At 38.7% G+C, this 13,653-nt stretch overlaps 1 protein-coding gene across 3 annotated transcripts in view; it reads left to right on the forward strand.

Annotated features, from left to right (window-relative positions):
- LOC149026673 (uncharacterized) overlaps positions 1 to 13,653 on the forward strand; it is a 33,624-nt gene that overhangs the window by 19,168 nt on the left and 803 nt on the right. Inside the window, exons 6-9 of one of the 3 annotated variants that reach the window (XM_089155254.1) lie at positions 6,694 to 6,730; positions 9,840 to 9,896; positions 11,587 to 11,684; positions 12,009 to 12,082. In XM_089155254.1, the coding sequence (XP_089011380.1) occupies positions 6,694 to 6,730; positions 9,840 to 9,896; positions 11,587 to 11,684; positions 12,009 to 12,082 (266 nt within the window). The remainder of the gene's footprint in view (positions 1 to 6,693; positions 6,731 to 9,839; positions 9,897 to 11,586; positions 11,685 to 12,008; positions 12,083 to 13,653) is intronic. The other 2 variants (XM_089155261.1, XM_089155267.1) reach the window with 2 other exon arrangements.

The raw sequence follows: 13,653 nt of genomic DNA on the forward strand, positions 1-13,653 counted from the left end.
CTTAGGATCATTCATCCATGTTCAATTGCTTCTCCAGGAACCATGTTAAGTGATCCTTGTTGGTTATCCCTTGCATTTAAAAGAGGATGATTCATAAATGAAAACTGAAACTGAAAATGTCAAATGATAAAAACTGAAAATGAGTAAAAAGTCATTGTGCCGCGAGCCCAGCTTCTGTAAGTCTTGGTACTTAGTATACCCAAATGAGAAGGCGTGAAGCAAGACTAGAAAGTGGAAAGATATAATCTAGGCTGATGATACCTATGAGGGATTGTTGGCCTTGTGCCAAGAGACTAAACTTGGGAACTCAATATGGGAACCCTCAAGATTGAGATTGAGATTGATGCCACTTGTGTGGTTTAGATTGAGGTATCCTCTCTACTGGTGAAGCTTAGGTCTAAGGCTTAGGGAGGAATGAAAGTAAATGAATTGAAAAGAAAAACTGTTATGACAAGAGACTTGAATTGAAGTTTTTACTTTAAAGAAAAATGGATTGAGTTGCTTGCATAATTGTGCATGTTGCTTGTTGGGCTTGTGAAGCTCATTATTTTTAATGTCAACAAATGCCCAAGTCCTGGATAAAGGCCATGGGGTTGTGTTGAAGGTGATGGTCTCTTGTTTAGTCCAGTAAAATTTGAAGCTTATTTTTTACGTATATATTTATATCTAGTTCTAAAGGAAGTACAAGGATAGTCATAATTAAAGCTTGGACTTTAGCAATTCTATATATATATATATATAGTGAAAGAGTAGGACATGTGCCATCATTTAAGGTCAATTGCTACATGCCCTCGTAGGGTTCCACTGATGTGGGCCCCACTTGGCCTTGGAAACTGGGTTCGTGACATTGAAAAGTATGTGGATAGTTTTAATTTAATCTGAGATCTTTGCACTTTTGTATATAGTGTGAATGAGTAGGACATGTGACATCAATTAACAACAACAACAACAACAACAACAACAATAAGCCTTGTCCCAACTAAATGGGGTCGGCTACATGGATTCTTGCCCTCCAATCAGTTCTGTTCGAGGCCATGCTAGATACAAGGCCTAAGCTATACATATCCTTTCTCACCACTTCTCCTAAGGTTATCTTAGGTCTACCCTTAGCTCTTCTAGTTCCTTTAATATGGATGATATCACTTCTCCGAACAGGAGCATTTATAGGTCTCCGTTGAACGTGTTCGTGCCACCCCAAACGACTTTCTCTAAGCTTATCACTTATGGGAGCAACTCCCAGAACAACTTTAATATGATCGTTTCTTATCTTATCCATCCTAGTTTTGCCACTCATCCATCTTAGCATCCTCATTTCTGCTACACTAAGTTTATCTATATGATTCTTTTTAACAGCCCAACACTCTGCACCGTACATCATAGCTGGTCGAACAACGGTCCTATAAAATTTTTCTTTAAGCTTTAATGGAATACGCCGATCACATAAGACCCCGGATGCACCTCTCCACTTCATCCACCCTATTTTAATTCTTTGGGAAACCTCATCCTCTAAATCACCTCTTTTACTTATGATTGAACCTAGGTACCTAAAACAATCACTCTGAGGAATCTCTTTATCGTCAAGTATCACCACCTCATCATCTGCCCGATCATGACTAAAGTTACAAACTAAATATTCTGTCTTCGATCTACTAAGTTTAAAGCCTTTTGATTCCAAAGCTACTCTCCATGATTCTAATTTGGTATTAATCCCCACTTGGGTCTCATCAATCAACACAATATCATCCGCAAAAAGCATACACCAGGGGACCTCATCTTGAATGTCTTTGGTTAATTCATCCATTACCAGTGCAAATAGATATGGGCTTAAAGTTGACCCTTGATGTAGCCCAACTGTTATCGGGAATTCATTACTTTGTCCCCCCACTGTTCTAACACTAGTCACCGAACCATCATACATATCCTTAACTATATCTACATATTTACTTGCAACACTTCTTTTCTCTAGTACTTGCCAAATTAACGCTCTAGGGACTCTATCATAAGCTTTTTCTAGGTCAATAAATACCATATGAAGGTCTTTCCTACATTCTCTATACCTTTCCATAAGTCTCCTAATTAAGTAAATAGCCTCCGTTGTAGATCTTCCTCGGTATAAACCCAAATTGGTTCTCCGTAACTGTAGTTAAGTATCTCAAACGGGTTTCAATTATTTTCTCCCATAATTTCATTGTATGACTCATCAATTGAATGCCTTTATAGTTATTACAACTTTGAATATCTCCTTTATTTTTGTAAATTGGAACCACAACACTTCTCCTCCAATCATCTGGCATTTTCCCTGTGCTCATATTCTTATTAAACAACTTAGTCAACCAAACTAGTCCATGGGTTCCTAAGCTCTTCCATACTTCAATTGGGATTTCATCAGGACCTTGTGTCTTGCCGGGTTTCATCCTCCTTAAAGCTTCTTTTACTTTGGACTTCGAAATTCTACGTATATAAGTTCGGACACTGGTGCCTTGGTGAAAAGTGTAATCGTCCGAAACATAAGTGCTTGAAGAATGCTCATTTAGTAAACTATAGAAATAGGTTTCCCATCTTTTCTTAATATCCTCCTCACAAACTAATACTTTACCATCTCCATTTTTAATACATCTAACATGGTCAAGATCTCTACTCTTCCTATCCCTCATCTTAGCTATCTTATAAATAGATTTCCCCCCTTCCTTTGTGCCCAACTTATTATATAACTCTTCATACTTCCTTTCCCTTGCTTTTCCCGCAATTTTCTTAGCTTCATTTCTATCCAACCTATACCTTTGAAGATCCTCAACATCCTTAGTTCTTTGCCATGTCTTAAAACTAGCTTTTTTATTCCTAATGGCAGCTTGAACCTCACTATCCCACCTCCACGTCTCTCTATAAGAATGGATCTTTCCTTTTGATTCACCTAGAACATCTTTAGCCACCTTCTTAATACACATAGCCATCTCATTCCACATTGCATTGGTATCCCCTTTAAAATTCCATTTTCCTTGTTTGACTACTTCATTAACGAAGGATTTAGAGTACTCTCCTTTCAAATTCCACCATCTTATTCTGGGATAGTTTACCTTGGACCTTTTATGTGTTCTTGGGACTAAGCACATATCCAAGACCACAAGTCTATGTTGTGCAGTTAAGCTTTCCCTCGGTATCACCTTGCAATCCTTGCACAACAATCTATCAGTCCTTCTAGTTAGGAAGAAATCTATTTGGCTTCTATGCTGTCCACTTTTGAAAGTAATTAAATGTTCATCTCTCTTTTTGAAGTAAGTATTTATAATAGATAGATAAAAAGCAATAGCAAAATCCAAAATTTAAATCCCCTCCTCATTCCTTTCTCCAAAACCATATCCTCCATGAACACTCTCATATCCTCTTTGATCTTTTCCAATATGTCCATTTAAATCACCTCCTATGATAATCTTTTCTCCTTGACGAATTCCTTGCATTAATCCATCCATATTTTCCCAAAATTCTAGCTTTAGACTTTCATCTAGTCCTACTTGAGGTGCATATGCACAAATTATATTTACGAACTCTTTCTCCATTACAAGCTTGATAGCAATAATCCTATCCCCCACTCTTTTAACATCCACCACATCATTTTTTAAATCTTTATCCACTATTATACCCACTCCATTTTTATTTGTTTTATCCCCAGTATACCAAAGTTTAAAATCATCCAAATCTTTGGCTTTTTTACCCCTCCATCTAGTCTCTTGAATGCAAGCTACATTAATCCTTCTTCTCCTCATAACATCTATCAATTCTAAGCTCTTACCAGTTAGAGATCCTATGTTCCAAGATGCCAATCTAATCCTATGCATATGGACTAGCTTCTTTACCCGCACTCGTTCACGGCCCCTTGCCTACTTATCACCGCATCCGGGTGCCGATGTGATGCGTCGCTTACAAGGGACGCCCTAACTAACCCTTGCTTACTTATTACTACACCCGGGCCATAGTGTAGCGCGTCGCTTCTTTTGTCGGGGAACGCCCTAGCATAACTTTTATCATATAAGGTCGAATCCATGAAAAAATGTTTGGCTAGATTTTTTTCCGGTGCCGGCTGCCGACTTGATGCACCAACCCTCCTCCTTTACCCGGGCTTGGGACCGGCATCAGTCAAGGTGTTTTAAATTCCTCCTTTCCACCCATGTTTCCAGATGGTATGGTTAATACTCTGACAAGTAAGGTCAACTGCCATGTGTCCTACTAGGTTTCTGGTGATGTGGGCCCCACCTGGCCTTAGAAACTGAGGTCATGACAGAATAGGACTCCTTTTATGAGTCAAACAAGAAATTTTAGAAGTCTATATATATGTACTACATCCTTCATCAAGTAGAGATGATTTGAGTAATGACTATGTTTATTAGAGTTTTGGTGCTATTGACTGTTGAGCAAGGCATATGGGATTGGCATCTCAAGCTAATTTCTTCCTTGTTCGTTCTTCTTCCTTGAAGGAAGATTGATTCATCTCTCATCTTTCTCCCCTCGTTCTGTCTGTCTGAATGCTTCCCATTAACAATGCATTACCCGCCCTTTCTGGCCATCAGAAAACCTTGACTCCTTCATCCCATTTTCTTCTTCCCAAAAACCCGGAAATTTTAACCCTAACTTGCTGCCAATTCAATTTCAGCACACTTTCCACCATTTAAACAGAATGCAACCTTCATTGATAGAATTCCCTACGTAAAACCTTACCATGTAACCAATGAAAAGCTAAGAATAGGAGTAGCTTAGCCCTTTTAACACCCAAAACAGAAAATAAAACAGAGAAATTCGAATGGAGGGATCAGCAGCAGGCTTATAACAGCAACTTGGTGAAAGGATGATCTTGTTTGTTGGCCTTCTTCAATCAACAGAAGCAGAAGCAAGGCTCCAAAATAGATTTGTTTTGAACAAGGGAAGAAGATAATGGTCGGAGGGATCAGCAGCAGGCTTATAACAGCAACTTGGTGAAGGGTTGATCTCTGTTTGTTGGCCTTCTTCAATCAACAGCAGCAGAAGCAAGGCTCCAAAATAGATTTGTTTTGAACGAGGGAAGAAGATAATGGTCGATGGATTTAGCTCTCAACAGCAAGGCTCATTCAGCCGTAGATTTAGCATTCGATGGCAAGGTGTCCCAGATTCTAGGTGTTTAGCTCTCACTGCAAGGCCTTACCCTTCTTATCAATCATGCAAGAAACAAGAGAGTAAGTTCAAATCAGAGCCTTATTAACCAATTCATTAAAATCTGGTGGACTGAGTAAAGCCTTACATATTTATAGAGAAAAGATTTGCTAAAAAAAAATTAGGAACTCCTAGTACCATGGTTGTCAAGGCGGCAAGGTGATCAAAGCGATTGGGGCTCCACCGAGGCAGTTAGGCGACAATAAGGCAACCAAAACAGTTGGGTAAAAAAATTTCAATACAACTACTTTCCATAATAAGCTAAACAAGTATTCAATAGTCACATTCATCCAAAAAAAAGCATTCAAGAATCATAATTATAAAAAATTATTCAAAAAAAGAACACAAACATAAGTTCATCTCATCAAACCATGGTTGTCAAAGCATTTGCCTAGGCATTTTGTGACTCATTGATTCTTGATGTGGAGTATGGCTTATGCTTCACATTCTATTGCCGACAGGCACGGGGTTCTATGTCACTTTGGGCCTTGGAGTTTCTTTGCAGATTGGGCGTAAATTAAGCGGTTCAAAACAAAGCGGTTGAAAATCGCTTTGCCGCCTAGGCAGACGCTTTGGCAATAATAAAAAAAGGGCTTACCCAGTGCCCAAGCTCTCACATTGTGGGGTCTGGGGAAGGGACTTTCTAGGCAGCCTTACCCCTGCTTTTTTTTTTGCAGAGAGGCTGATTCAAACCCGCGACCTCCAGCGCACAATGGAGAGACTCCACCATTGCTTTGACAATAATACCTAGTACTAAAACAGACTAGGCTTTGCTGACTTATTTAGCTAATATTCTCAGCAGTAACATGTGAGAAAGTGACAAAAATTAAGATTAAACTACTAGGCTTTTTTATTCAGCCACATGCATGAATAACTAAAATATGAACAAACTTTTAGCAATTGAGATTGATGTAAAAATAAGTCAAATAAGATCTTCAGTCTTCTAAAAGATCTCTTCATATGATCTGGTCTTGGGCCCCTGAGATCTTGCAGGATTCTTCACATAAAGGCAAGATAAGGGCTGTAAAAGTGTTCAGATGAACAGTGTTTTGACCTCATTTTGGCCCTTGTAGAAGGTCTTCTGGTGTGGTTTGATTTGGTCCTGTTGGTCTAAGTGAAGCTGGTTTGGTCTGTCTAGATTCTATATGTAGTAATCCTTTGTCCTACTAAACTTAACCCTAATATGACCTACCTGATGTTATCTGTTGATAGCAGATCCTGGTTATCGGATCTGGTTGCATCCTTTCCAATATAGTATTAATCACTGGTAGAGATACATTAGTGCTGATATATGATTAGTAAATTTATTGTTTTTTATATATTTAATACCAGAAGGTCTGCTGATGTTTTTATTGCTGTAAATATTACTGAAGCCGTGCTTGAACTTTGATTTCAAATGTTTAATGTACCCCAAACATTGATTTTGGTCCTTGAAGAACCTAGGGAGATTAGAAACCAATCTTATTCATGTTCACGTCTCTATCTTTATGTTGTTATTTCTGTTCTTCTTTTCAGGGGTCGTGGGTTTCTTCTTACTGATGATGTTTATGACGTAAGTTCTGATGCATTTTATTTTCCCTTATTAGGCTGAGTAAAATAATTTGGTTATGGCAATCTTTGAGCTGGTTTTCTTTTAATAAAAACAATATATTGGATCATGCTCCATACATTTTCCCGACACATTGTCTCATCTTATGATTCTTGTTATAGTCAGCAAGGAAACTCATTGCAGGTGAAGCTACTTCACCATTGGTTCATACTAGTTTCTGGCTCCACATCTTGGAGATTCTGAAGTTTATCTTTGTAATTGAGGACAAACATTGTCAAAATGACTTTGGGGCTTTGCCCATTCTGAAGTTCTCTATTATGTACATTTACCTGAGGTTAGCCTAGTTTGGTCCACCAATTGCAAACCTGCTTTCTGTGTAAAACCCCCCTTTCCTGGATTTCTGAATGCTGCAACAAACTTGAATAACATCTTCTTTGTGCAGAATCCCAGGAAATATAATTATACTGACCATCTTACACATTTTAATGGAACCTGTCTCCTCCTTGGAAATGTTTGTTGTTTCCTGTCTAATCAAATGCATTAGCAAATGCAAATTTGATTGTTGTCCTCAAGTTCTTTCCCTGTGAGAAAATGGGGATTCACAGATAAGTTCTTAGGTTGCACAGGTAGTATCTCATAAACTTTTGGCCCCCCCCCCCCCCCCCCCCCCCCCCCCCCCCCCCCCCCCCCCCCCCCCCCCCCCCCCCCCCCCCCCCCCCCCCCCCCCCCCCCCCCTAAGTTGAAACTTACATTATATAATGAATATTGCATCCTGGTCACATAAGAAATCTGTTGGATGGTATGCTTCTCTTTTCCTTTTAATGGATGGTTTTATTTGTTCTGTCTGTGAGTAGATCCACTCAAAATTGTAGCTGGTTGGGTTGGTCTTACCGGAAAGCCCTTCAAGGGTCTGATTTAATCCAAAGAGTTTGCATCTTCTATGCTGAATGATGTTGCCACTTTCTAGGTGATGGTTGGTTCATCACTGTCAACCTTGTAATAACCAAACCTCTAATTCTCGATGGAATTAAAGCCCATACTAATCTCAGCTAATGTGTCTTCTCTTTATCTACTCAGAATCAAATTCTCATCTTATACTTCTAGCACGTTGGTCAAGCACTTGTATCTGAATGCTTGGTCATGGGTTCAAACCCTGGAAAAAGCCTCTTTAGAAACAAGTTTAAGACTGAGGGCTGCTGCAACAGGACCATGGCCAAGCAGGGTTGTTCAAAACTCAATTCCAGCCTTGATTGCTCTCAACCAAGCCCATCTTGCTCTAACCTTGACTCAGGGCCTAAAATCTTGTCCCTAGCTCTGATCCTTGACAAGCCAAGCCAAGCGCATTCCTGCCCTGATGTCCTTGATTGGGCCAGGTCGGCATAGGTTGACCTTGTCTCTGCCCCCCATTTGGCCCTGGCCCTGCCCCTGCCCCTGCCCCTATCCCTGGCCCTGATGTTAGGGTAATAAATTTAATTTAAGTAATGTCTCAACTAAATTGGAAACGAGATGGACAATGGAACTACCAAATCCAAACTGTTATTATCTTTTATGTAAAAATCAAAGAAAAAAAGTAAAACTTCCAAGCTATTGCTATTGTTCATGTGTTAAATCTGATATAGTAATATCTCAACTAGATTCACGACTAAAAAGTAGAGCTTCCATGATCTCCTATTATCAAATCTAAATCATCTGATATAAAAATATAATAAACATACACTATTTGATGTAACTAGCCCAAGAAGAGCCAAAAAGGGTCCCAAGCCACTCGAGAATGAAAGCAAGTCCAGGGAGCCGAACCAGCATAGGGGCAATTTGGTCATTGGCCACCCCCTGGATGAGTCCAATTACTTTTGTGGAGTTAATTTCTGTTTTTATTTTGTTATTTGGAGTCCCATTTTAGAAGGTATTTGAGAGTTTCAATTTGAGTGGAAGTTAGTTGTGATAAGATTCCTTATCCAACAGGGAACTTATCTTTTAGAGTTTGTTTTTGTTTGGAAGTAATTAGTTATTTGAGTCCTTATTTAGAAAGTAATTGGTTTCTTAGAAGAGTCAAGTAGGAGTCTAGTCCTCTCTATAAATACAAATCAAATCTGGTAAGCAATTCAGTTTTTGATGAATGAAAATTGATTTGAGAAAATAGACTTGAGAGAAGTCGTTAGATCCCTTGGGGTGACCTGCGGCTGGGATAGTTTGCTATTGTTTCTGCAATTGAGTTCTTCACCTTCCCCTTTAACTTCAGCAGCCCTTCAATTACAGTTTTCCCTTCAAGTAAGTATAGCACCTGCCTCTCCCCTCTTCCCTAGACCTATAAAACTACCCCAATTCGATTGCAAATACCCCCTGCTCCTTCCCCTACAGTTTTGGCCCACACCCTACCCCATTCCTGACCACTGTAGCCCTTCCCTCCCCTTTCTTCTTCTCTGTGATACAGCAAACTCCTCTCCCTGATTAAGCCTTGATTCCCAGCCCCATTTAGGCCACTTTCATTCCCCCTAGAATTGCACCTAGCTCTAGGATATTCCCTTTAGGTTATTTTCTCCAAAATAGTTCAGCTCCCTTAACCTAGAAAAAAAAACCTGCACTTCATCTTCTTCGTTAAGAATTTCTGCAGAATTTCTAACTTCCATAAACCTTAAGTTCTGAAACTCAGATCTGAACTGCCTTGTACGGCAGATTTTGGATCTTCAAAAGTCCCCTGAAACCCTAAACATCCTTTCCTTTTTGCTGGAAATCCTGGGCAACCTAAGAATCCAGGTAAATTACCTAAATGCCCCTAGCCCTTGATTTTGGGTTTCATCATGATTACTATCCACTATCCACGTATCTAGTCAAATATGATACCAATAATATCTCAACCAGATGCACAACAAGAAACTAAAGCTTCAAAATATCCTATGGTGCTTGTCTAGGGGATGTCTCGGACATCTGTATTGCAATCAATGGTGCTTGTGTAAGGAGGAACCACTACATCCGAGTCTGATTTTAGGCAGCCGAACTGCATCAACTAAGCTTCAAATTTGCCCTTTTTCCTTAGTCTTACCTTTAAGAAATACCTACTATAACTTGTAATCCTTTAACTTACTAATTTTCTATTGTTCAATGATGGTGGCAGGCATTGATTAAAGTTGGATTCTCCCTCGACTCTCCAGCTTTTTACACGGCTTGTGAGGTAAGATTCATAGTATTGGCATTGTGGTTTGAGTGTTCTTAGGTTGTCGGAAAATTAAGTTAGACGGGAAACTAAGAAATGATGTATGCAGATGTTATAAATATGTATGGTGCATGTGTTTAAATCATATCTGAGTAGTTAAACTTCAGCTGCTGATGTAAGAAATATGGGCTTTGTATGGATTGAAGCTACTAAAGTGAAAATTCCAGCCATATAAAAAAAAAATCCAGTTCCTAATGTAGCCCTAGGTTGAATAGGATCAATTAGGTGCCAGTCCTTCCATGATCTCAGTCAGAATCAATTCAAGTTTGAAATTAGAGGGTTTCTAGTAGGAACAGGACTGTGGGGGTGAAATGGGTTTTTTTCAAGGAAATCTGCTGTTTAAATTGCAGCCAGATCAAATGATAAATTTAGGAGGGTATGCCATGACATGCTCCAAATAGGATGAAGGTCCAATGGTTGGATTGGGCTTGGCAGGTTCTTGGCAAAAAACACCTTGCATATGTTATTTTAGAAAGTAGCTTCAGGTTTTAAACAGCACCTTGTTTGAGCATGAAACTTATGGCGGCTTATGGTAGTGTAGATGGGGCTGATCAAAGGTAGGTTATGATATGGTGGTGTGGTGGGTTGACTTTGGGAGGATTCAGATGGTATATATGGGCTGTGGTTGGATCCCTATGAATGGGTGTCTCCGAATAACGAAGAGGAAAATAGCGGATGGATGTTTGATCTCCTTAGCAAGGAGTTAGGATTTTAAATACCATGACACCCACAGTCCTCTTGGATTTTAACCACCGAGGAAACCAGCACTTGTCTTAAAGACCAAGCACAATCAGCTACCTGGACTTCAATGCCAGCAGCTCAATTGTCTTACTTCTAACTCCAGAGAATCTCTTCACAGAGGAGGAAGGCAGCTGCCAAGCTTGCAATCAGCAATTTCAATAACCAAATTGCCGTTCAATAAAGTACCCAAGTACTGCCTTATATGAAAGGTTAAAAAATTGGCTTCTATACTAAAAAGGTAAGAAGGCAAAATAGAGTCCTACATATCAGGTAACAGAGTCCAAATAGAGTCCTACATTCTACTAATTAGTCATGTGTTTGTCACTTTCTAATTCAAATTGAACCACTTAAAACAGGTTCACTTGATTTAAACCAGAACAACTTGAAATAAACTAGGCAATTTTATGACCCAATTTAATTACACATATTTGAGGTCCATCAAGTCAACTGATTATGATAGAAACTTATTAAATGAAGGCCTGTGTGTGTGTTTGTTTGTATGCCAACCCTAGGTTGTTTCCTACAGAATGTCTCTTTGGTGCTGGATCTGTTTCATTTCCTAGAAATTAGAGACCCTAGAGTGTAGTTCTGATGAAGCCCATTCATTCGGACCCAGTTCCTAGGAAATGATGCAGATCCAGCACTAAAAGGCCTTATTGGACTCTATATTAGGTCCATTAAGGAACTGCAGCCTTTGTGATGGGGGGGGGGGGGGGGACATAGCTTTGTCATTTGCTTTGTTAGTTTGGATGAGAGACTCAAGTTTGGGAAAAACTACTCTATCTTCTTCCCGTCTTCCATTTCTTTCTTCTTCTTTCTTTTCTTTTAAAAAAATAATAATAATTGTTAAGGAATTTCCTGCAAATACGAGAACTAATTGAAATATTTACTTTGACTGGACATGAAGTTATCAATCCCCTTATTGCAGAGCTTTGATCAAAAGAAGGATGGGAGATTTCAGCTTGATGATTTCATCTCTCTCTGTATATTTTTACAGTCTGCTCGGTATGTATGGTTTTTATTTTATTTTTTTTATATTGTAAATCTTTTTTTTTTTTTTTTTTTTTTTTGGGGGTGGGGGGGGGGACAACTATTTAGAAGCCAATGTGAAGATTCAAGCAATTAAAATCAGTCACTGCACGTTTATTCCCCATCCCCAGGTCAATTTTGTTACATTGCAAGATGGAGGATAATTCAGTTAGGTATCTGCAGTTTGGCATATTTTTTGGAACTTTTTTCCATTTAGTGCAGGGAAATATAAAATTTTCGTCAATCCTAGAATTTTTTGCAGTCAGATGGTTGGGTAATTTGCTTGCTTTCATATTACAGGAACCTTTTTAATTCATTTGATGCTGCTAAGCAGGGCCGAATAACACTGGATTTTAACCAGCTTGTTTACTGTGGTGAGTTTCTTGTTATTAATATTTGCTTGCAGCCTCAATTGGCTTATTTCAGTAATTTTCCCCTTTAAATTCCAAGGTCTTTTTATTTATTTATTATTTTTACATGCATGTCTTCAAAAAATAAGCCAAATTCATGAAATTCCCTCAAAGAATCAGACCTTACATATGGGTCCTCCAAAAACTTGCACCATTAATGTTTCACTTAAGGATCATTGTAAAATGACTTTTATGCCCTTACTAATTTACTGAAACAATAGAATTATTGTAAAATGATATTTTACACACCCTTCACCATCATCTTCTTCTTTCTTCCTTCAGTCAACGATTTCTAAAACGTGAAAATCCTCCACCACGGGAGCTCTGCCTTCCCCACCCCATGCCAGGCTCTAGCATTTCCAAATTAGCATCAAAAGAGGCCTTAAATTCCATTTCTCCATTCTTGACAACTTTGTTTCTTTGTTTACTTCCAGAACAGTTGCCTCTGATTCCTTCTCATCGGACTATTCCAAAATTCCCGGTTTAATAGAAATTCAATCAGAACTCTCAAATTTAACAACCAAACTATCCTTGCTAAAAATTTAATCAATATTTGAAGAACATCAATGAAGAATAAGAAGAAAAATCAGAGAGAGAAGGGTTTTCGGAAAGGGGGGGGGGCTGCAAGAGGAAATCAGAGAAGGAAAAGGGGAAACACAACCTTATTTCTTCCTCACTTGGCCTGCCTGGATGATAGCTTCAACTGGGGCGGTTGCTGATGCAACAGCTAAGGGAATATAGGAGATTGAAATGGCAGTAAAATGAATCTCATTTTTTTTGTCATAACTGTGGGATACTGGCTAATGTCTCACAACTCTGGTAGTGGTTCTATTATAGAATCTGAATTCACTTTCAGATTTGGCTCCGTTCCTTTTTAGTTTGTTCATTTACAAACTACTAGGTCTACTAGTGAATTTTTCCTATCTATTCATCTGTCTTGTTTACAGTTATTGAGTTGCCAGTTCCATTACTCTTTTGTGCTCTGATTGTTTTGCTTTGCTCAGTTTACAAACTTATATTTTCTACATTTGGATTGAATATCAATTTCTTTCTTTTTTTTCGAATAATTCTTTTATCTATTGTTTGTCCATCTGGTGAATTATGCAGAACCCAAAGCTAGAAAGCCGATCTGGTTTAGAACTTCGAACTTAGGAGCCTTTGATTGATGTCACACAGGCACAAGGTGTGTGCAGTAGATCATGATCCTTCTCACCATTGCTGGTTCTGGTTTCTCCTTCTGCTTTCAATTTTCCTCCTGCTTTCTGTTTTCCCCCTACTCTCCATTTTCCTTTCTTCATCTTCAGTTCCTGAATCTGCAGTTCCATCCCTTTCTTGACATGTGATTTGAATGAATTTTTTTTTCTTTCTTATTTAGAGTTTCAAAATCCAATATTTTGTATGTCTCATGCTTCAGGCTTTCCGAGCAAGAGATGAAATTTCCCGTTAATATGTTTAGTCTCGTTCCTCTGTCTTTTTTCTTTTTTCCCTTTTTTTGTAAAATTTTTTTTTTAGGGTGTCTTTTGTTTTTAACACTG

Source organism: Hakea prostrata, chromosome 1 (genome assembly GCF_041222555.1).
Source record: "Hakea prostrata isolate BN-2017 chromosome 1, UWA_Hpros_2, whole genome shotgun sequence".
NCBI classification, from domain to species: domain Eukaryota; kingdom Viridiplantae; phylum Streptophyta; class Magnoliopsida; order Proteales; family Proteaceae; genus Hakea; species Hakea prostrata.